General features: G+C 39.3%; 2 protein-coding genes and 3 long non-coding RNA genes across 6 annotated transcripts; 2 read left to right on the top strand and 3 right to left on the bottom strand.

The window, feature by feature from the left end:
- Positions 1-2032: 2032 nt before the first annotated feature.
- LOC124201177 (NFX1-type zinc finger-containing protein 1-like) lies at positions 2033-7137 on the bottom strand. 2 transcript variants are annotated; one of them, XM_046597674.1, is made up of 6 exons: positions 6886-7137; positions 4747-6051; positions 4282-4671; positions 4135-4218; positions 3317-4062; positions 2033-3253 (listed from the first exon to the last, which is right to left on the bottom strand). In XM_046597674.1, the coding sequence occupies exons 2-6, from the start codon at positions 6014-6016 to the stop codon at positions 2297-2299; spliced, it is 3447 nt and encodes a 1148-aa protein (XP_046453630.1). In that variant the 5' UTR covers positions 6017-6051; positions 6886-7137; the 3' UTR covers positions 2033-2296. The 2 variants fall into 2 exon arrangements, with proteins under 2 accessions (XP_046453630.1, XP_046453629.1); XM_046597673.1 differs by lacking the exon at positions 6886-7137 and adding an exon at positions 6276-6822.
- A 498-nt stretch (positions 7138-7635) lies between these two features.
- On the top strand, positions 7636-8737 carry LOC124201178 (ER membrane protein complex subunit 3-like). The gene is made up of 4 exons (XM_046597675.1): positions 7636-7852; positions 7925-8181; positions 8246-8407; positions 8478-8737. Exons 1-4 carry the CDS (start codon positions 7704-7706, stop codon positions 8657-8659), a joined length of 750 nt encoding a protein of 249 aa, XP_046453631.1. The 5' UTR covers positions 7636-7703; the 3' UTR covers positions 8660-8737.
- Positions 8738-8863: 126 nt separating this feature from the next.
- Positions 8864-10911, bottom strand: LOC124201181. Its single transcript, XR_006877543.1, has 2 exons — positions 9408-10911; positions 8864-9341 (listed from the first exon to the last, which is right to left on the bottom strand). It is a non-coding gene; the product is annotated as an uncharacterized LOC124201181 (long non-coding RNA).
- Positions 10912-11387: 476 nt separating this feature from the next.
- On the bottom strand, positions 11388-11989 carry LOC124201182. The gene is made up of 2 exons (XR_006877544.1): positions 11554-11989; positions 11388-11468 (listed from the first exon to the last, which is right to left on the bottom strand). It is a non-coding gene; the product is annotated as an uncharacterized LOC124201182 (long non-coding RNA).
- Positions 11990-12696: 707 nt separating this feature from the next.
- LOC124201180 lies at positions 12697-13774 on the top strand. Its single transcript, XR_006877542.1, has 4 exons — positions 12697-12823; positions 12992-13161; positions 13225-13405; positions 13529-13774. It is a non-coding gene; the product is annotated as an uncharacterized LOC124201180 (long non-coding RNA).
- Positions 13775-22575: the final 8801 nt, after the last annotated feature.

Below are 22575 nucleotides of genomic sequence, written 5' to 3' on the forward strand. Positions count from 1 at the left end.
GAGTCACCGCGTTCACACATCTCATTGCGCCCGATTTAAAGTGGTTTTATCCCAATTTAATTATTAATTCAACATTTTTTTAACTTGAATCGATTCCTTTTATTTATTCCAACATTTTTCAGTAGCAATATTTAAGTAAAGTGTAATACTTTTTTTAAAAACCAAGTTTGAAATAATGTTTTATAGGAATTCCCAATAATTTGATTTCTCAACTAGCGGTCGAAATGAGAACTAGCCGGTGTTACTATGGAGTTGAACGAAAAACTTGTGATTAGATTTAGTCGGATTTAGTATTATTGCATTTGAAGACTGAAATCAATCTCAGATAAAAATAAGAGTTTTGTAAACTACTACAAACAAGGGTTATCTGGAAGTTGGGAGATAAACTCGAAAGAGGTTCTATTCCGTCCAACGTCAAATTGCTTCCGTGAATGCCTCAGCAGGATTATTTAGTATACACAAAGAGGCCGTCTACAACGGCGTGCCCTGTGCGGGCCGTTCATCGCTCTGCCCGTCTGGTCCGATCAGGGATCAGCCCAACTAACGCCCAAAAGGCTCAAGACAACGGGTACGCCATTCAACTCGATTGGGACAATTTGCTGACTTTTTGGCGTCATCCAGCGGATCCTGTCGAACTCAATAAGGTTTGGTGTTGGTCAATGAATTTAGTTAGTTAATTATAAGTAGTCCAATATTTTATCCGGTTTTATCCATTACAGTTAAGTTGAAAGGATGAATCAAGTAGTAGTCTAATCGGCTGTGATCGGCTGTGATGCGTGACTAAACGGACCGTATTCTAGACGACTAGACCGAGCCGGGTCTACTGGATCGAATATACATCATCCGGCATCAAGGAACGCCTCATCTCTAGCTGTTTGGTTTCGCGCAAACTTTCCCTTTTCCAGCGCTGTCTCATCGATGTTTCGATTTTTACTTTGTTTCGGCTTTGTTTCTTTTCTTCTGATTTCTCTGTTGATTTCAATTCTTCTTCTTTGCCTTTTATTCGTCCACCAAAAGTTAGCTAAAGCACCAAAAGCTAATAATTAACCAATCCCAATGTAAAGTAACGTCCGCAACGTACTTATTTCTCTCGTGATGTTAGAAACGTTAGAAACAAGTCATACGATTTCTGGCGATCGAAAATCCTCGCGTGATTCGATTTGAAAAAAAAAATTAACAATCTCCTAGACGAATGTTGCGCATTATTAGCAGTTATTAAAATTGGATTAAAATCGCCCTCCTTTAATTAATTAAGATTCATAAGAACGTATATTATTAATACCTAATGTTATGTTATAACAAATACAAGACCCAACATGTTTCAACAAGTCCCAACATGTTTTAACATGTTGGAGAATGTTGTGTAATATTTTCTCAAAAGTTGCCGCCATCAGCCGCTAGGAGTTCCCATGAAGACAGGTAGGGAATTTTTGTTTGACAAGGAATTTTTTTTTCAAATATTTTTTTTTTTAAATTCCAGATTCCAAAAATTAAATTTGATAACATGAGCTTTATATCGGTTATCATTTACCATAATGTTAACGGGAAAACTGTATAGAATTTATGGACATTATCATTTAAAATTGCGATTTAAGATACCCTAGCTAATTATTGAATGGTGAAATCGAATCGAGACGTGGACCATCGATTCGAAAACAAAGAAATATTTAACAATTATACCCATGGTTTAATTATTTGCCAATGTTGGGGCTTATATTTCCATTAACGTCATTTAGATTGAAAAGTTCAGCACAATCCAATCTGAAAACCTTTAGGCCTACAATAAAAATCGATTGACTTCGACGTGTAAAGTATAAATCTACAATGTCCAACCATTTCCCCACGATTGCCGACAACCACAACATGTAAGAAACGCCAAAAGTTATGCAATGTATAGGGAAAGTACCCCTATACGCGTCCACAACACTCACGCAGAGCCATCCATCATGGGGTCTGACACTTGAACCAAAAATAAATGAAGTACAACTTGTAATTTTGCCAGTATACACGGGAAGGGTGACTTGGATGTTTTGGTCGCCAATGCTTTTTTATTTATCAGCAGCTCTATGGACATTCGATAGATGTATAAAGGCAGGAAAACGTTTGACTTACAATGGCAACAGGCACAGATCAGCATCGGTTGAATTTTGAACAAACGAATCGTGATTAGAATAATTGAATTTCACTTTTGTTTTACTTCTCTGAATTTTGCGAACAAATGGCTGCCGAAAAATATCAGGATTCTCATGGAATGGATTATATAACCAAATAATGGTATAACGACAAGAGCGACATATCACAAAATCATATTTTGTAATGACAAGATGCAATCGAGATTGTTGGAATCTGGCGGCAGTGGTGGCTCATCTTCGACCGGCTCGGTCTCCATAATCATCTGGACGTCTGGGCGTGTCAGATCAAATTCCATCATCGTCGCCACCGACTTCAAAAGGGCGTAGACGTCGTTCTCTTGGCTGGTCGTCCACTTCTTGGCCGGCGATCCTCTGCCGTCGTCCTGCAGGGCGAGCTGGGCCTTTTTGAGCAAGTGCTGGCACGTCTGGGACGTGTCAGATTGGGGCTCGACGCTCAACATGGTGAGACACTGACGCAGGAGATCCAGGCGACGCCACTGGAACAAGGCGTCTTTCAGACACTGGACGCTCCAACATCCTTCGATTTGGGCCGTCGCTTGCTGCTCCAAACTCTTGACCTGGACGGCCTGGTGACTAGCTCTCAAATCGTCGGCCCACTCTTTTTGCAGCTTCACTTGGGCCGGCTGATTGTTGACCGTTGAATAGGAATAACTCCGCTCCAGGTCGCCTTTGAATACGGCCGACAGGCAGAGGTAATACATGCGCTGGTACATCCTCCATTGATCCTCGACGCTTTTATCTCTGAGCAACGACTCGGCCGCCTTGAACAGACTCTCGTCCGACGAATATTTGGTCAACAATTTGGTGATTTCCGCTTTGAGGTCGAACTGTGTCGCTAGTGGAGTTGAAAGACGACGACATCCGTCGACGACGCAATCGACCGATCCGCCAATGTTGTTGTTGTTGTTGCGGAGGGAACAAGGAACTTTGATCAAATGGCCGCACGGCAGCAAAGTCTCCACCATCTGTTGGCACAAGGCGACGGCGTGTTGGCACTGATTGCGGCACGGCAGTTGACACGAATGTCCGCAGTCCAGAATGGCCCCGCACTTCAATTTACAGACGATCCCGCAAATGGGAAAATGCTCTGGCAGTTTAACCTTTATTAAATAAAATAACAATTAATTCTTTTTCTCCATAAAAATTCCAATATTATTTCTTACTTTGACAGTTTGCTGATGATGGCGGTCGCAGCGAAGTGTCAATTCTTTGCCCAGCTCGCCATTTTTGTTTAAAACATTCTGAACGTGAAGCCAGAGTTTACTTCCGGAGCCGGCCAGGAGACGGATGTTGCCCAAGAGAAAGAGTCCGTGACGGGCGCGGGATAGAGCGACACAAACTCGATTGGGGGTTCGCAAGAATCCCACCGATTTGATCCGGTTGTTGCGAACCAACGACAAGATGATGATGTCGTTCTCCTCGCCCTGGTAATTGTCCACCGTCGTGATGTGGACGCGATCCAGCGAGCGCAGTTTGTACTGCTCCCGCCGGTGGGCCACCATGGCCCGCATCTGGGCGGCATAAGTCACCAGCACCGTGATCTTCTCCTGCTGTACACCTTGCTCGCAGAGGAAATGGGCCAATCGGAGAGCCATGGCGGCTTCGTGTCTGTTGTAGTAACTGCTGCCACCTTCCTCCCGAGCCTCCTGGTGGTCGTGATCGATGAAAAAGACGTTGCGGTTGACGGAAGGGACGACTGGATGCTGGAGGACGCTCGAGTGGTTCTCCAAATGGCTGTAGACGGAAGGAACAATCAATCGGGACACTTCGGGGCGCATTCGGTGCTGGACGGCCAACATGACGGACGGGACTCCGGTTTTGACTAGACGCTCGAATAGCGAAACGTCCATGTGATACTTTGCGGCCAATTTATGAACATTACACTGGGGTCTAAGCTGCAAATGATCACCTATTTAAAGAGAAATTGAATATAAACAAATTGCTCACTTTTTTGCAATTGGATAAAACTTTAATTTCATACCGATCATGATGAGATGCTGACAACTGGCAGTTAGCGAAGCCACAATATGCGGCTCCAAGACTTGTGCGGCCTCTTCAACTAAAACTGCAATTAAAAATAGGAAAATAAGATTTCATAAATTTTCTAGAAATAGAATTTTTAACGGACCAATTTTGGGTTGTAAAAGGGCGAGAACATCCCGGCGACGAGCGGCACCTGTGGTGGTCAATCCAACGACATCGACGGAGCGACAAAGTGCCTCTTCCGACTCGGCTTTGATGCGATTGTATTCGCGAATTTGGCCCCGGTACGTCTGCTCCATTTGGTGGAGTTTCAACGTCTTTAACGACTCGGCCGCTTGATCACGTCCCAGCGGCGATTGAGCCGCCTGCTTCCTCATGTTGTTCAGTTTCTTCGTCAGGGCTTGGATATGATCCACCGTGTCCTGGATGCATTTCTTCAGGCCATTCATGCGATACTTGTGGTACAGAAACGTCGACTCTGTGTACTTTTTTCTATCTTGAACGACATTATCTTTCAAAACAGACATCGTGTAACCTAAACAGATCAAACATTAAGAATATCATTAATCAACTAATCGAAATTGAAATCAATTTGAATAATAATTTATACCTTCCAGCAAAGTGGATTGGGACTGGCTGCCGACTCGGATGACTTTTTTGGTGCATTTTAAAACTCCTTCGAGGAACTGATCCAGGGCTTGATTGGTCAAACAGATGACGACAATTGGACTCCGATTGTCCCTCCACAATTCACCGTAACTCTGCCAAAAATCTTGCATTTTCCCTCTCTGGAATTTGTCAACGAGACGGGCGTTGTCCTGGACATAGTTGCCGCTGTCGTGCCACAAATGTTTGTTGTCCAGCAGAGTGGCGATGATCTTCCGGCCGATGAACGTTTTGCCCGTACCGGGTGGGCCCTGAATCAGCGCCAATCGACGAGTCATGGCGGCGTGAAGGGCCGTCCTCTGGATGGGATTGACACCCAGTTCGCTAGCAGATGGCCAAGTGCTGATGTTTAAAACGTTTTTGGTTGTGACGCAATTGCCGTCGCTCTTGGTGATGCGGTACTCTTGACTTCCGGGGATTTTCGACTTGAGTAGGTAGTCGGGAACGCCAGGATCTTTCTTCCAGCCCAGTAGATGGTCTTTGAATGGGAAAGAGTCATCCTGGAGTTGCTGATAGGCTTCCATGACGACCCTGTAGGGTTCGTAAAAGACTTCGCATTCCAGCATGGTGTAGGTCTTGCTGGTAAAGTCATCGCAGTTGTGTGGAGGATTTTCGATGCTGACAGTCAACCAGCCCTTCTCCAGTTCCTCGGGATCGCTTCGTGACACCGTGGCCAGGATGATGACTTTGTTGGGTGCATTCCACAGACAGACCAAAGCGCCGTAAATCAACCGTTTGTTCTTCTCCCAGTCGAAGCCGGGCATGGAATCAAACCGGATGTTGTATCGACGCCACGAATCGGATCTGTCGGGGACCGTGACGCTGGACAGGAACGAATTTTGAATGAAACTGACGTTACGGTAGAAATGAATACGCTGATTTGGGTTGTCCACAGGTGGAACTTGCTCGCGGCCTTTGCAGAATTTCCCGATCGTTTCACGAAGTGGCTGAATGAAATCGGCCCACAAAAGTCGGAAGTGAGTCTCGAGATATGTTTGAATATCTGGATAAGGCTTCTTGGTGCTGTTTGGCCTCAGCAATTCATCTGCAGTGGCATCATCATTGGAGAGCATATCGGCTATCAGAGGCATCAAATGCATAACCCTAAAGTCATGTGTTGGCGGTGGAGAAGTACTCGGTTTCATGTTGCTCAAGTTACTGGTCGATTTGGATTTCGAGGCAAGCGAAAAACCAGCTTTCTGGTATCCAGGCATTTTCGATGAGTAGTTGTTACGAATGTTGTGGAGATCTGCACAGAACAAAGAAAGAAATGTTGGGTTAGTAACCACTCAAGGTCAATGTTTCAATAATCTCTCTGTGAGAACTAGGAAAAGAACAATGAAATATTTCATAACAAGGTGACAATTCTTTGGCAAAACCAGATGGGACACAATTTTTCAAGCCTGAACCATTCCCACTTTGAATCGTGGACACCAGACAGACAATAACAGACATGATGCATCAACAACACACCTCATAACAAGTCGGGCCGAGGAGCACAAATCGTTAGAACCACGAAAGAAGTCGAACATTTATCAACTGAGCACCAACAATGTCCAACACCCCGGCATTCCGTCAAGCAAAACTGGGGGAAGTCCTTTCTTTTGCCTCACAACCTACACGACGTTGGAAAAAACACGTTGCTCAATCGGAAGTGGACATTGTGTGTGGATTGTGGAGGAATCGTCTTGCAGTCTGCTAAAACACCCGGTACCGACATAAAGAAAAGAGCGTGACTCACTTGTACCCTCAAGGCCCCATTACTTTATCCCGACTCGGCAAATTTCGAAATTTTAAAGCAGAATTGAATAGAAACGTGACTTTTCTCTTTTGATTGGTTGTTGGCAGTAGCAGACAGCTAACGAAACGACTCACAGAGGGCAGCAGTTTCGATAGAATTCATTGGAAAAATGTTTACAAGGTGAAAAGCGATTTCAGGAACTTCCTTTTAACGAGCTTTGTTGTTCAAATTGATTCGTGGTAAAATGACAATACGACCATGAAGATTGACAAACATTTGCAAAATAGTAATCACTTAATGACAAACTAATCTAGTCAATTTCAGATTATAAATAGGACTCACGGGAGAGGGGCCGGGTCGGACGATCTCTCAAATGGCAATTACTATGAAAATAATGGTCCAAATAGATTGCGGTCGTTAAAGTACGTTTTGGAGTAATGAAGACCCGTGGTAAGTTGGAGCTACAGTAACGGATTTTATTATATTCCACGAGGTTTTCTATCCTTCCCTGTCACGAATGACAGGGAAATATCAGGTGACGTGTTTCGCATGCCAACGGAGATAACAAAAGATAGAGAACAATTTTCAGCGAACGAAATGACTCACGCGTTTAAATGGACATCGCTGTGTAAACGGTCCGACAAAGGACAGTGTGAGATAGAATACACGAGACAAGTGTCCAAGTGGAATGTCTTCATCCTTTAATGTTTTCATGAATGTTACGCAAATGGAAAGTAGGTATGAATCATCTTGCCATTATCTCTGCGCTGATTGTGGCGTGTATTTATTGTTTAGCGTGGGACATATCGATTCGGGAATTATGAGTCACGATAAAACATATTTGACATAAGGAAATAGCTACTAGAACATGAACTGATGAACAACATGTCAAACAAAACATTATTAAATACGCTTTTTGCATAACCTTTGTTAAACACATTTTATTTTATGCATGCGACTAACAGAGTAACTGTTTAAATTATTGTTTGTGGATTCTGAATTTCTGATCAATATTTTCAATTCACGCCGGCTCACGTGGCTACGTTTAAATAAATCTGGCAACACCAGAAACCCAATAAAAATAATCAATACTTTTCGTCTGCTTTTTTGGCGTTGACGTTTACTGTCACCGTTTAATTGAACTGATTAATTGCTGAAAAATGGCAGAACTATTATTAGATTCAAATATTCGTATTTGGGTGTTTTTACCCATAATTATGATCACTTTCCTTGTGGGTATTCTTCGCCATTATTTCTCCCTCATCATAGCCAGCCAAAAGAAAGTCGAGTTGCTCCAAGTCCAAGACAGGTATTGTAACTATCGCAGTCACGCAGATCTGTATAGACTAAATTGACTGATTATATTTTATTGCCTTTACAGTCAAGCGCTGGTTCGTTCGAGACTATTGCGAGAAAATGGGAAATTTTTGCCCAAGCAAGCTTTCCTGATGAGACGGCATTTTTTCAACAGTGAAGATATGGGCTACTTCAAAACTCAGAAACGGGCTGCCCCCACCACCAATCCCATGACAGACCCCAATGCAATGACTGATATGCTGAAGGGAAATGTTACTAATGTCCTTCCCATGATTATTATTGGTGGATGGATCAACTGGGCCTTTTCAGGATTTGTTACAAGTAAAAACAAAAACGTGTGTACCTGTTTATCCGTAATGTAAACTAATATGAGCATGTTTTACAGCAAAGGTGCCATTCCCGCTGACTCTGAGGTTCAAACCAATGTTGCAGAGAGGAGTTGAACTGGTTTCGCTGGATGCATCATGGGTTTCATCTGCCTCGTGGTACTTCTTGAATGTGTTTGGATTACGAAGCATCTACTCTCTAGTCCTTGGAGAAAACAATGGTGAGCAATAAATCTCTGAGATGATGAGAGAACCAAACTAACATATTTCTTGTGTGCTATATCTTTGCAGCTGCTGACCAGACCAAGGCCATGGCTGATCAAATGTCTGGTGCTGCAATGGCTATGCCGCAAGATCCCAAAGCTGCATTCAAGGCAGAGTGGGAATCGCTGGAGATTGTTCAGCACCAGTGGGCCCTGCGAAATGTGGAAGCAGAGTTACTTGGCACTACCTCTCACAGCAAGACAGATTAAGCATTATAATATTCTATTATTTGTCTCTTAAGTGTGGATTTTGTCCGTGAATGTAGAAATAAATTCTTTTAACTCTAATCTCTAACCGTTTAATTTCTTTTAGATTTTCTTTCTTTAACATTGCCTACATAGTCGCCATCAGAAAATGACGTTTGGTGGACATTTCCAATCCAGTTTGATTAAAATATAAATGCTACTTTGATATGATCTTTATACCATTGTATTTAATTGGTGAGTGAAAACAATTCGAATTTCTAAACAATCTATGATAAAAGTAATAATGGGACATTCTTTTAACACGTCTGAATAAATTTCTACCAATTAACAAAAGGCTTGGGTCGCCAGGGCCGGCCAGTTGGAGTTTCAACAGTGAAAGTGCTAAACATGCAGAAATCAATTCGTCTTTTTTTTCTGGCCATTCATTTTCACCCGGCCATTCGAACAGATGATGTTCCGGCAGAGGTAAAAGACTAGATAGAAAAACGAAAGCGCCGAAAACACGACAAAGAATAAAACGTCGAAGAGATAGCGCAGGAAAAGGGAAAATTTGCGCGAAGCTATACGAAGGTGAGGTGCGCCCTGATTCCGGATGACGTACTCGATCCAGTAGACGGCACGGTCCAGTGGACTTGTCATTTGATCGCGCGCCAGGGCCGATACTTGATCCATTTTCTCGGCATATCTATGACATAAATTTGTTATTATTATGAAATTCAAACCGAATAATTTACAGCAATCTGAATTTTACTGGGATCTGTAAGGATCCGCTGGATGGCGTCGTAAAGAATCTCTTCCTAACAACAACTCTTGTTAACAACAATCTAACAAGTGCAGACATCAAATTTATTTAAATTTATCCATCAATTGATTAGATAATTGTCTGCAATATACGTATTTGTATCGATCATTGCGACATAGCTGCTGTTATGATATGAAGTTAACAAAAAAATTAAAAATCGAAGTTCATTAGGCCTACAAACTAAAATTTCACAACACACCAAATCAACTGAAATCTCTTGTTAACTTAATTCTGGATGAGAATGAGCATGATTTTGTAACAAGAATATTTCTTCCCAAAAAATAGCTATCGATTTTTTTTTTGCTGATAATTATATAGGTTAACTTGTATAATCCTATTATTTGTCATCCCAGCAATAAAACGATTGACTAAGAAAAATTAAATTTACCCAAGAATTTTATCTTATTTATTTTCGGAATACAGGTCTATTTCTTATTTTTGTAAAAATATGTTGGTCGTCCGTCTTGATGTTAGGACCCCCTCCCACCCGACTCTCTTGGTCTGTTTACTCCCTGCTGATCGAGTTTCATTCATTTATTTAACTAAACAGTTGCGTCGTATTACCGCCCACCGGCCCACCCTCTTTGGACTGAAAAGGTGTTGGGGTAATAAGCAAGACGAAATAAGAGAAAGAGAATGATGCATGCATATCGGCGTTAAATATCCAACTTGCGTGGCAGGCGAGGCCGGGCCGAGCCCCGGAAAACTCTCGGCGCTGCTTCATTCGGCCACCACCCGCCACGGAGAAAGGACATGTAGCCTAGTTCGATTTTGTCGTATTCGTTTTGCCGGATTTTGATTTGAAACAAAGTTCAGATCAAAATCCGGCAAAAGTGAAAACTCGCAAAATTGGACTGACATGTCATCTTTTGTTTTTGAGGGAGAGCCGTTGTGCGTGCTTTATCGGGATCTTCCGGTTTTTTTTTATTTAGCCGATTTATCTGGCTGCGTTGCCAGATAAATCGGTTAAATAAAAAAGATCCTGAAGAGCTCTATAATAGTTTTTTGGGAAAGGGGGGAAAGAGGGAAGTCAATATGAAGGGGGTAGGGGTGTCAAATTCAATACATTCCCTTATATACGAGGGATCACGCTGAGAGGGGGTGGATACTTACCCATCCCTTCATTCGTTGTGATATAGATGGTTGGCCATGAAATTTTAGTTCTGGCACTCGTTGATGGTCCTTCATGTGCTGGCAAATTCGTTGGAACTGTTTTCGTAGACGTCGAGTGTGACGTCGGGGTAGGAAGTCGGGGCCTTCTCTTTATCGGCTCAAGCGAGAAGAGAGACCCATAAAAATGAAAGCAGTCAGCACCAAGATTAGTGGAATCAAGAATGATGATATTTCCAGTCGTTGCTTGAACCACAGCTTAAACAGGGAAGCGGTGTCGAGCGGTTCAAGCGAAAAAAGTTGACGAGGAATTATCCCACCGTAAAGGTTATGAACCGTTTGGTTCAGCTGTATTGGAATAAGCCGAATAAGCACATTAGAAATCATATAGGACCAGAAAATTAAAAAAACACTGAATTTCTAAAATGTTTAGCTACATACCACTGTTTCCAAATTGGATAAGCTGATGTAAAAGATCGCTTCCACGACCCATACAGAAGGTAGATATCCAGTTGTTGTGTGTGTGCATTATATGGGCTCTTGGCATGGTTTTGGCATGAAAAATGGGGAAGGGAGGCAAGGGGGGGAAGTCAATATTAAGAGGGTAAGGGTGTATAGAGGCGCTAGAGGCGTTTTCTGTAATTGTGATGATGCAATTACGTTTAATCAATTGGATTTAAGGGAACAATCGTGTTCATCTTCGGTCATCTTTATTTTTTGAGGGAGGGCCGTTGTGGTCTGCTTTATCGGGATCTTCAGGGTCTTTTTTATTTAGCCGATTTATCTGGCTGCGTTGCCAGATAAATCGGAGAAGATTTGGGATGGAGGTTGCTTTGGAAACATCACACACTTTTTGATTCTCAGCAACACATTTCGTGACAGCTTTCAAAATGTAACCATCTGGATGCATACAACTTTCAGTTTTTCTAATATAATGCCTAAACATGTTACATTTAACAAAAATTGACAGAATTTTTACACTCACCATTTTTACATTAGACGACATAGATGTTATACCCGCAAACTGCCCCAACGTTGCCAGGCCAGTTTGCCTCAAGAATAGGTGTCGTTAATCAAATTGATTTTTCAGTAACTCCTCTAAGGAGAAATAATAAACTAAAAAATCGGATTGAAAGAGAAAAGAATTTTCTTCAAGAATATTATTGGTTGAAAGTTTTATTCTATTTCTGAAACCCGTAAATTGAAAAAATCTGTCAAAGCTGATGACACGATTTTAAGGCGCCAAAATTGTTGTTTCATTTATTACTGAACCCTTCGGACTTTTTTAATGATTTTTTTTTTAACGATGAAGATTTTCGGGTTGCATAAGCATGAATTTTTCTGACACTTAAATTTCATTAAAACATATCTCAATATCGATAGTGCCAACATACACACTACCCTAACTGCCCCGTTCTCCCCTAACAATGGTGTAATTGAAAAATGTGCACAGGACAAGAAAAAAGTCAAATATCCGCACTTTCAAGAGATGGATGCCCGCCAAGGTAACCCCAGGATATCCTATTAGTAACAAGGCAGCAATAAAACATTTTCACAGGTAAATCGGTTTGGTTCATCAAAGATTAATCAAAACTTTTCTAAAGTATCTTTCAGTGCTGACAAAATTTATGTTCCCTTGCTGTTAACAATTTCCTTTTGTTGGTTTTTTTTCAGGACCTAAGATTTGGCAACCAAAAAGCTGCATATTCCATTATTAGTAGAAGGACTTCCCTAGAATCCCCATCGATCATGGTAGCCAATACTGGAGAAACTACTCTACACCAAGCACGCTAATACAAAACTTGACACGTCAGGGGCCCGTCACCATCGTCACGGGTAATGCGTTATCAATTCATTTTAGCAATAATTGAATATAAAAATAATTTTTTTCTCGATAAATGTAGGTAAAAAACGAAGGGTTCTTTTCTATGAAATGCAATAACGACATAAACTCAATAATAGATATCGCGAAAGTGGCTGACCTTTTTTTTGACTGATGCTTCGTTTGGCTTTGGAATGGAAATTTTTGAATTTCTGAAAACGTTTCAGGCAAGATTTACTGAAGCATAATATACTTCTTTTGTTCAAAATTAACGATCTTGAACGATTATTATGTGCATGGATTTAGCAGCTGAGTAATGGCCGTGGATTCCGATCTGTGTGGATGGAAAGAGCTGTGTCTTCCGGATGGGAAAAACCAGGCAGGTGTGGCGTAAAAAGGATTTGGTCGAAATCGGGAGTCTAGCGCGATAAAGGTAATACACGTCAAGTATTAAGGGAATCGGGGGACTCGCTATCGTTGGAAACAGCTAGCTATTAGGGAACTATGATGATTGATGAACCAGCGAGACGGGTGCATATTATATCCTTGATCGTTTGTTGCGTCCGTGATTCATTTTTAATACTGTTCATGTAATATGCAGAGTTTGGCATCCTTCACCAACGGCAGGCACCGCCTCAAAATGGAAGACTACGACACGCTGCATCCGCAAAAGGCCGTTTTCGTCAAGGAGAGTCAACTCGACTTTCATTCCAGCTTTCTCTCCACCATCGTCGATCGTCCGCAGAAAACTCTTCCGCAGCGGAATGAAAGGTGCTGTTATTACCTGAGAAGCCTTAAAAATTTAGAACGAATGACAGGAACATTATTTTTCAGTTCGATTCCGGGTGATCCTATAACGCAATTAAATCTGAAACTTTACACGGATACAATCACCGTCTCGCTGCGCAACGAATATAGAAGCCTCAAGTGCACCACCATCGTAGTGGTCACGAAGTCGTAGAGCACATCCATCGCCACGGAAGTTCTCACGCTGAGACCATCATCGCGGAAAACAGTAAATTCAATTTCAAATTTCCCGTCAAATTTTTTTATTTTTCAAAAAAATTTCCGGATGCGCAGGAGAGAAAGCGGAATGATTCATTTCATTTCTGATTGATTTTCTTGGCTTGTGTTGCAGGATTCAAAGTGGGGATCAGCACGGGGCGGATTCACGCCAGAGGATCAGTGGGCGTCGGAAGGTCTGCTCACCTTCAAGAGGATCCTATTGGCGGGTTGGGCGAGGCGGCTTCAGATTTCGCTCCCAATTGCGGCAAACGTTTCCCTCGTCAATCGCTGCCACTCGATGACTGAGAGCCCCAAGCCAATTGACGTCATCTCAATAAATTTTCTTTCTTTTTTTTGTAAACGTGTGGATAGCTTACCACCTGGGGGATGATGTGAATGTGAAAGGTATACCTCTAAATATAGACAAATTATGAAATTTCTCAAATCTCTTTTGTTGAATTCCGGGTAAGAATCAAATAAATACGTAAACAAAAAATGGTTGCCAAATGGTTTTTCTTACCCTTCCCCAGCTACCTATGACGAAACCGGGATGGGGAAGCCAACACAGCCGTGAACCGACCAGGAGTCTATAGCTCTGCCCGGACGTTTTTTAGCGGTTTTTTTTAATGGTTTTTTTAGATGGGTTTTTCTTCTTCCGTGGGTTGGAGCGGGTTGGGCCAACAGAGTAAATGGGTTCGGCTCGGGCGTAAATGGGTCAAAAAAATTTTACCGGCCGGGTAACGGCCCGGGCAAAAACTCGGGTCAAACACACTTTTTTTACAAACTTCAAAAAATTCCCTAAATTTCTTAATTATCTTCTTCTTCCAACAGTGACACGTCAATTCTGTCTTCTGAACACCCTGAACGCCCTTTTCTACCACTTTTCCTACTTTTCATGGTACGAAATTATCGTAGAGCATTTTGCGGCCATATTTTTAGGTCTTTCTTGAGGCCGCATGCATAGAGAATAAAGCGTAGCGAATAAGCTCGTTAGCTTCTTATGTAACTACTAGATGGCGCCACCGCTCGGGTTGGCCCGCGGACCCGGGGGTTCAACCCGTCGCCCGCCCCGTTAAAAAAATGCCTCGGTGGGTCGAGTCGGGTTGGGTATTTTTTCGTTCAGCCCAGGCGGTGGCCCGGGTTTTCATCGCCCGGGCCACAGCCCTACGAAGGACAATCAGCTGGATATGTTAAAGTCGCATCATGGTAGAAGAGGGGGTGGTATGTTCACGCACTAGAATTATCCCATAAGGCTAGATTCTCCGTTTTTCATGTTTTTTTCCAAAGTCCTTTGCCACGATAAATGGTGTGCCACCAAGCGTAGCGTTACTCAATCGTGTTTTCTTGAAGTGTTTCCAAAAACGGGTTATGACTAGCAATTTTTGTAAATTTTTAAGTTATTGGTATCTGAGTTGGAAAAGCGTCGAGTTCCCATATGGGACGACGTAGATTCAAATCGTCAAAAAACTATTTTTCTATTTTCCTTTTTTCCTAAATTTTTAAAGCGAAATTGATAGAATACCTAGATTCTGTAAAAAAGCGAGTTTTTTCACATTTTTAAAATAAAATCCTAATTTGTTTTCTTTCGCAAGGAAAAAAACGTGTTCAGACATAGTTTCTGGAGAAAATCCACTTGGTGTCACTACCATTTATCGTGGCAACCTGGGATCCAGCCTTATGGGAAATTTCTAGTGCGTGAACATACCATCCCCTCTTCTAACATGGTCGCATCAAATAATAAAAAAAAACTATGTTGCGAAATTGATCACTCGAATGCGAGGCCTTCTTTCAACACTCTTTCAGCGAGAATACGGCTTTTTATGGCCATCTCTTTTTTATCCTTTGAAGATTTTAACTCTTTTTCCTTTTCTGTGATTTGTTTTTTTATTTCATTGGTATCCCTGTCTGTCGATTCAATTTTAGCTTTCAATTCAGCTATGTCGTCATCCGAAAAGCTATTTTTAGCGTTAGACGTCAGCAAGGCTTCCTTATCTGCTCTCTGCTTCTGAGATTCGAGTAGAGCTCTCCCTTCCTCCTCCGTTTTCCCTATCAACAGCTTAAGATTTTCAATGTTTTCCTTTTCTTTTGTTCTTCTCACTTCTAGTTTATCTTTTCTGTCCGTATCGAGCTTTGATATTTTTCCTTCAATTACTCTGCGTCTTGCTCTTACTTCCTCAATTAGTTTCATGCTGATGCACAGTGGCGGTATCCTACTTTCTTGTAACTGCTACTCGGTGACAGCCTACTAACCAATTGATTGAAACTACTTCTCAATTCTTCTACCTTTTCTTACTCGCCTTACTAATTATAAACTAAACCACTTTAAATTCTTTCCTGCTTTTACTACCCACCCCTTACTTAAAAAGTTTTGACCACTTCATTTACGGCATTGGTTTGCCATTCCTACTGATATTATTCGGCACCACTAACCGGCCATTTCGATTTTATTTAACTTGGAAAGAAGACTTGATTTATTCGGGAATTGAACCCGGACCTTTGGCGTGGCAGTCTAGTGCCTTACAGGCACGCCACATTAATATATACAAAAGCTACTATCCTAACGAATACTACTTATTCCTTGTAAGTTGTAACCTACTAGTCTAAGGTACTGAATTGTTCACACTACTTATAACAAAAGTACTAAATTTTTGTAAACTACTAGCTATAACCTACATTGCTTTTATTATTGATTACTTTTTAAAATCAAACTACTAACCCTACCTGAACATACTGAATTTTTCAGACTACTAACTAAATCTTTATAAACTGCTGGACCAACCTACTGAACAGAACTATGCCTACTAACAGTTTCACTAGGAATAACGTAAAAAGTAGGCAAATGAATGGTTAGTAGAGAATTTGTACTTAAGCAAGTACAGTAAAATACTGAATTGCGTTTCAGTAGCATATTCGACCCTTTTGAAGGGTACTGAAACTGTTAGGGGTGTGTAGGTACTGGAAATCGTTAAAATAAGCAGTTTAACGCGGCTGTGTGGGTGGAGGGTTACCAGAGTCGAGAGAATTTATACCGACTGCAGTTAACGCTGTCTCTTTGCTGGTTGTGGGGTCGATTGTGTCAACGATGACTTCTTTATTGTCGGTAGAGGGAATTTTTTCCAAAAGGGAATTCCTAACAACTCCAAGCTCAGTAGAAGGGGATGTCGAATCGGGCGTCGCTGAGTCTTTTTTTATTAAGGCTATTTTTTCCTTGTCCAATTGTTGTTGACATATTTTTCTTTGTGTTTCACAAACATCTCGTTTGATTTGTAACGAATCGTAGTCCATTTTATTTGTTTTTGCAAAATTTTTAAAGTCTTCTTTGCTTCGGCCTATTTGGACCATCAGATCTTTATTTTGTGATTCACAATAATCTCGTTTAATTTGTAACGAATCGTAGTCTAGTTTATTTGTTTTTGCAAAATTTTTTAAGATATCTATCTCACTATTTAATGATGTTATATTTTGTTCTAGGTTCAAGTTTTGCTTACTCAATTCTTGAAATGCTTTTTCTAGGTTTTTCTTTTCTTCATTTAATGATATTATTTTTTTTTCTTGTTCGAATATCTTTTGTATTAATGAACGTTCGCTTTCTTTTGTTTTCTGACTCAATTCTTTCAATTCATTTTCCAGTTTTTGATTTTTTAAATTCAACTCTGCGCGATCTGCGTTTGCTGATTTTTCTAATATTTTGAAATTATCTATCTCTTCACTTAATGATGTTATTTCTTTATCTTGTTCGTCTATCTTTTGTGTGAATGAACGTTCGCTTTCGTTTGTTTTCTGACTCAATTCTTTCAATTCATTTTCCAGTTTTTGATTTGTTAAATTCAACTCTGCGCGATCTGTGTTTGCTGATTTTTCTAATTTTTTGAAGTTATCTATCTCTTCACTTAATGATGTTATTTCTTTATCTTGTTCGTCTATCTTTTGTGTGAATGAACGTTCGCTTTCTTTTGTTTTCTGACTCAATTCTTTCAATTCATTTTCCAGTTTTTGATTTTTTAAATTCAACTCTGCGCGATCTGCTTTTGCTGATTTTTCTAATTTTTTGAAGTTATCTATCTCATCACTTAATGATGTTATTTCTTTATCTTGTTCGTCTATCTTTTGTGTGAATGAACGTTCGCTTTCATTTGTTTTCTGACTCAATTCTTTCAATTCATTTTCCAGTTTTTGATTTTTTAAATTCAACTCTGTGCGATCTGCTTTTGCTGATTTTTCTAATTTTTTGAAGTTATCTATCTCATCACTTAATGATGTTATTTCTTTATCTTGTTCGTCTATCTTTTGTGTGAATGAACGTTCGCTTTCTTTTGTTTTCTGACTCAATTCTTTCATATCATTTTCCAGTTTTTGATTTTTTAAATTCAACTCTGCGCGATCTGCGTTTGCTGATTTTTCTAATTTTTTGAAGTTATCTATCTCTTCACTTAATGATATTATTTTTTTTTCTTGTTCGAATATCTTTTGTATTAATGAACTTGTGCTGTTATTGGTATTCCTACTCAAATATTGAAAGTCATTTTCTAGGATTAGATTTTTTAAATTCGACTCTGCGCGATCTGCGTTTGCTGATTTTTCTAATTTTTTGAAGTTATCTATCTCTTCACTTAATGATTTTATTTCTTTATCTTGTTCGTCTATCTTTTGTGTGAATGAACGTTCGCTTTCTTTTGTTTTCTGACTCAATTCTTTCAATTCATTTTCCAGTTTTTGATTTTTTAAATTCAACTCTGCGCGATCTGCTTTTGCTGATTTTTCTAATGTTTTGAAGTTATCTATCTCATCACTTAATGATGTTATTTCTTTATCTTGTTCGTCTATCTTTTGTGTGAATGAACGTTCGCTTTCTTTTGTTTTCTGACTCAATTCTTTCAATTCATTTTCCAGTTTTTGATTTTTTAAATTCAACTCTGCGCGATCTGCTTTTGCTGATTTTTCTAATTTTTTGAAGTTATCTATCTCATCACTTAATGATGTTATTTCTTTATCTTGTTCGTCTATCTTTTGTGTGAATGAACGTTCGCTTTCTTTTGTTTTCTGACTCAATTCTTTCAATTCATTTTCCAGTTTTTGATTTTTTAAATTCAACTCTGCGCAATCTGCTTTTGCTGATTTTTCTAATTTTTTGAAGTTATCTATCTCATCACTTAATGATGTTATTTCTTTATCTTGTTCGTCTATCTTTTGTGTGAATGAACGTTCGCTTTCTTTTGTTTTCTGACTCAATTCTTTCAATTCATTTTCCAGTTTTTGATTTTTTAAATTCAACTCTGCGCAATCTGCTTTTGCTGATTTTTCTAATTTTTTGAAGTTATCTATCTCATCACTTAATGATGTTATTTCTTTATCTTGTTCGTCTATCTTTTGTGTGAATGAACGTTCGCTTTCTTTTGTTTTCTGACTCAATTCTTTCAATTCATTTTCCAGTTTTTGATTTTTTAAATTCAACTCTGCGCGATCTGCTTTTGCTGATTTTTCTAATTTTTTGAAGTTATCTATCTCATCACTTAATGATGTTATTTCTTTATCTTGTTCGTCTATCTTTTGTGTGAATGAACGTTCGCTTTCTTTTGTTTTCTGACTCAATTCTTTCAATTCATTTTCCAGTTTTTGATTTTTTAAATTCAACTCTGCGCAATCTGCTTTTGCTGATTTTTCTAATTTTTTGAAGTTATCTATCTCATCACTTAATGATGTTATTTCTTTATCTTGTTCGTCTATCTTTTGTGTGAATGAACGTTCGCTTTCTTTTGTTTTCTGACTCAATTCTTTCAATTCATTTTCCAGTTTTTGATTTTTTAAATTCAACTCTGCGCGATCTGCTTTTGCTGATTTTTCTAATTTTTTGAAGTTATCTATCTCATCACTTAATGATGTTATTTCTTTATCTTGTTCGTCTATCTTTTGTGTGAATGAACGTTCGCTTTCTTTTGTTTTCTGACTCAATTCTTTCAATTCATTTTCCAGTTTTTGATTTTTTAAATTCAACTCTGCGCAATCTGCTTTTGCTGATTTTTCTAATTTTTTGAAGTTATCTATCTCATCACTTAATGATGTTATTTCTTTATCTTGTTCGTCTATCTTTTGTGTGAATGAACGTTCGCTTTCTTTTGTTTTCTGACTCAATTCTTTCAATTCATTTTCCAGTTTTTGATTTTTTAAATTCAACTCTGCGCGATCTGCTTTTGCTGATTTTTCTAATTTTTTGAAGTTATCTATCTCATCACTTAATGATGTTATTTCTTTATCTTGTTCGTCTATCTTTTGTGTGAATGAACGTTCGCTTTCTTTTGTTTTCTGACTCAATTCTTTCAATTCATTTTCCAGTTTTTGATTTTTTAAATTCAACTCTGCGCAATCTGCTTTTGCTGATTTTTCTAATGTTTTGAAGTTATCTATCTCATCACTTAATGATGTTATTTCTTTATCTTGTTCGTCTATCTTTTGTGTGAATGAACGTTCGCTTTCTTTTGTTTTCTGACTCAATTCTTTCAATTCATTTTCCAGTTTTTGATTTTTTAAATTCAACTCTGCGCGATCTGCGTTTGCTGATTTTTCTAAGTTTTCCTTTGCTTTATTTGATGATATTATTCGTTCTAGTTCGTCTATCTTTTGTGTGAATGAACGTTCGCTTTCATCTTTTTTCTGACTCAATTCTTTCAATTCAATTTCTAAGTTTATTTTTTGTAAAGTCAGATTATCTATTATCTTTTGTTGGATTTCGGGGTCTATTATGTCAATGGTGACTACTCCATCGACGTCATGTGCATTCGAGTGTGGATCAACGCTGGATTCTGTGCCGATGGGAATGTTGTTGCGCTGGAGTGGTTTTGTTGGATCAGGTGGATTTGAGCCAACAACTCTGGGCGATCCGATCTCAGGAGCTGCTTCGGTTATTACCGTCTCATCGGTAATGATTTTCTCATGTAATGATAAAGTCATTGTTATTGTGTAGTTTTTAATTTTTTTAATATTATTATGGATGGTAACTTCTCTCGAGAAATCCTCGATAAGGGTTTTATCCATTACCTCCGGATTGGCAGCTCCTTTCATTTTGTCCGCAAAGTGTTGGAACATACTTGGGATATCGTATTTATTGTCGGTAGAGGGTAACGAAACGGGATTAACATATGTAGAAAGGGATGTCTGAGTCGAGGTCTGAGCTGACACTGAAGTGGCGACATTTCCCTTATCAGTTCTACACTTTTCCAAATCTTCTTTTACCTTTTTACATTCGTCCAAAGTTGGGTTATTTTTGGTTTCATTAGCATCTGGTTTATTTTGTATGAAAGCCGTATTTTCTCGTTGATGGTTGTTTTCGTTAAGCTTTTCTATTAAGATTTTATTTTCTTCATTGAATGGTTTTATTTCTTGTTCTAGTTCAATAATTTCATTATTACTTGTTTCTTGCTTTTCTTCTAAAGTTTTCAATTTTGAATTTCCTGAAGTCGTCTGATCGTTGTCGGAGTATTCCATTCCGGTGATATCTTTATCCATTTCCAAAATCAGATCGGTAGTTTCCTTAAATGAATCTTCAGGTAAAATTGTTCTGAAAAATCCGGATTTGGAAGAGTCGGATTTTCGGATCTTTATCTCGATTTCGTCGATATTGTCGGTAGAGGGCATTTTTTCCAAAACGGGATTCCTATTAACTCCAAGCTCAGTAGAAGGGGATGTCGAATTGGGCGTTACTGAACCATTTATTATTTCGCCCTCGCCCGATATACGTTTTTCTTTTATCAATGTCAACAATGCATTAAGCGCATCCTTTGTTTTCGCATTTGGTCTTAAGTCTGGTACTTTCCATTCTTCGTTCAGCGAAGACACCGAATTAGCAACATTCTCTTTTCTACCATTTTCTAATTTAGATTCTAAATTTAGATTTTCTGAACTGGGATTATCTATTATCTTTTGTTGGATTTTGGGGTCAATTGTGTCAATGGTGACTACTCCATCGACGTTATGTGCATTCGAGTGTGCATCATCGCTGGATTCTGTGCCGAAGGAAATGTTGCTGCGCTGGAGTGGTTTTGTTGGATTGCCGTTAGATGGTAGCGAAACGGGAATAACATATGTAGAAATGGATGTCTGAGCCGGAGTCTGAGCTGACACTGAAGTGGCGACATTTCCCTTCTCAGTTCTTTTCTTCTTTTCATTTAATGATTTTATTTGTTCTAGTTCAACAATTTTATTATTACTTTTTGTGTACTCTTGTTCAAAATCTTTAATTTTCCAAGTCAGATATTTTATCAATTTGTCTTTTTCAACTTGGGGGTCTATTGTATCAATGACGTCGGGTTCAACGGGAATAATAGTTCTCGTTATTTCGGGTTTGGAGTTTATAGACTCCGGTTGCGAAGAGGTTTCAGAAATTGTTATAGAAGTTGTTGCATCTTCGATAACAATATCATTTTCGGAAAAGTCAGGTAAGTTAACGTCCGTATTCGTTGGGCACGGACTTCGGGTTGGGCACGATATGGTAGGCTGGTATGTAGCCAACATAACTATGAAACCAATCAAAAAGCCAGTAGCAACAAGACCTGAAAAGAACGCAACACATTTTGCAGGGTTCAAGGTATGTCCTTCCATTTTGAATTACCGTTTTATTTTTACCCTCGAACAGCATCCCCCCTTTATGCATTCGTGTAGCGAGTCAGCGCGTTCGCACATCTCATTGCGCCTGATTTAAAGTGGTTTAACCCCAATTTAATTATAAATTCAGCAATTTTTTTAACTTGAATCGATTCCTTTAATTTATTCCAACATTTTTCAGTAGTATTATTTAATTAAAGTGTAATACTTTTTTTTTAAACCAAGTTTGAAATAATGTTATATAGGAATTCCTAATAGTTTGAATTATCAACTAGCGGTCGAAATGAGAACTAGCGCTATCATTGGTTATTGACTTATTGCGTAACCTTCTCTTCTCTTCTGATTCCCTGTTTATTTCATCTTCCTTCTCTGCCTTTTATTCCTCCACCAAAAAGTTCATCACGAAACCTTCACGGAGAAAACCGATTGACCTCGTCTTAGCTAATAATTACCCAATGTAAAGTAGGCCTAACGTCCGCAACGTACTAATTTCTCTCGTGATGTTAGCAACAAGTCATACGATTTCTGGCGATCGAAAAGCTTCACGCGATTCGATTTAAAAAACAAAACAAAAAAACAATCTCC

This window comes from Daphnia pulex, chromosome 8 (genome assembly GCF_021134715.1).
Source record: "Daphnia pulex isolate KAP4 chromosome 8, ASM2113471v1".
NCBI lineage: Eukaryota > Metazoa > Arthropoda > Branchiopoda > Diplostraca > Daphniidae > Daphnia > Daphnia pulex.

What these genes read in the sequence shown, in the direction of transcription:
- LOC124201177 (XM_046597674.1), bottom strand. Translation starts at nt 6,016, where the DNA reads ATGCCTGGATACCAGAAAGCTGGTTTTTCGCTTGCCTCGAAATCCAAA. An exon ending in CCAATCCACTTTGCTGGAAG is followed by an intron (nt 4,672 to 4,746) that starts GTATAAATTATT and finishes TGATCTGTTTAG; the next exon opens with GTTACACGATGTCTGTTTTG. An exon ending in ATCATCAGCAAACTGTCAAA is followed by an intron (nt 3,254 to 3,316) that starts GTAAGAAATAAT and finishes TATTTAATAAAG; the next exon opens with GTTAAACTGCCAGAGCATTT.
- LOC124201178 (XM_046597675.1), top strand. Translation starts at nt 7,704, where the DNA reads ATGGCAGAACTATTATTAGATTCAAATATTCGTATTTGGGTGTTTTTA. An exon ending in TTGCTCCAAGTCCAAGACAG is followed by an intron (nt 7,853 to 7,924) that starts GTATTGTAACTA and finishes TTGCCTTTACAG; the next exon opens with TCAAGCGCTGGTTCGTTCGA. An exon ending in AGTCCTTGGAGAAAACAATG is followed by an intron (nt 8,408 to 8,477) that starts GTGAGCAATAAA and finishes ATATCTTTGCAG; the next exon opens with CTGCTGACCAGACCAAGGCC.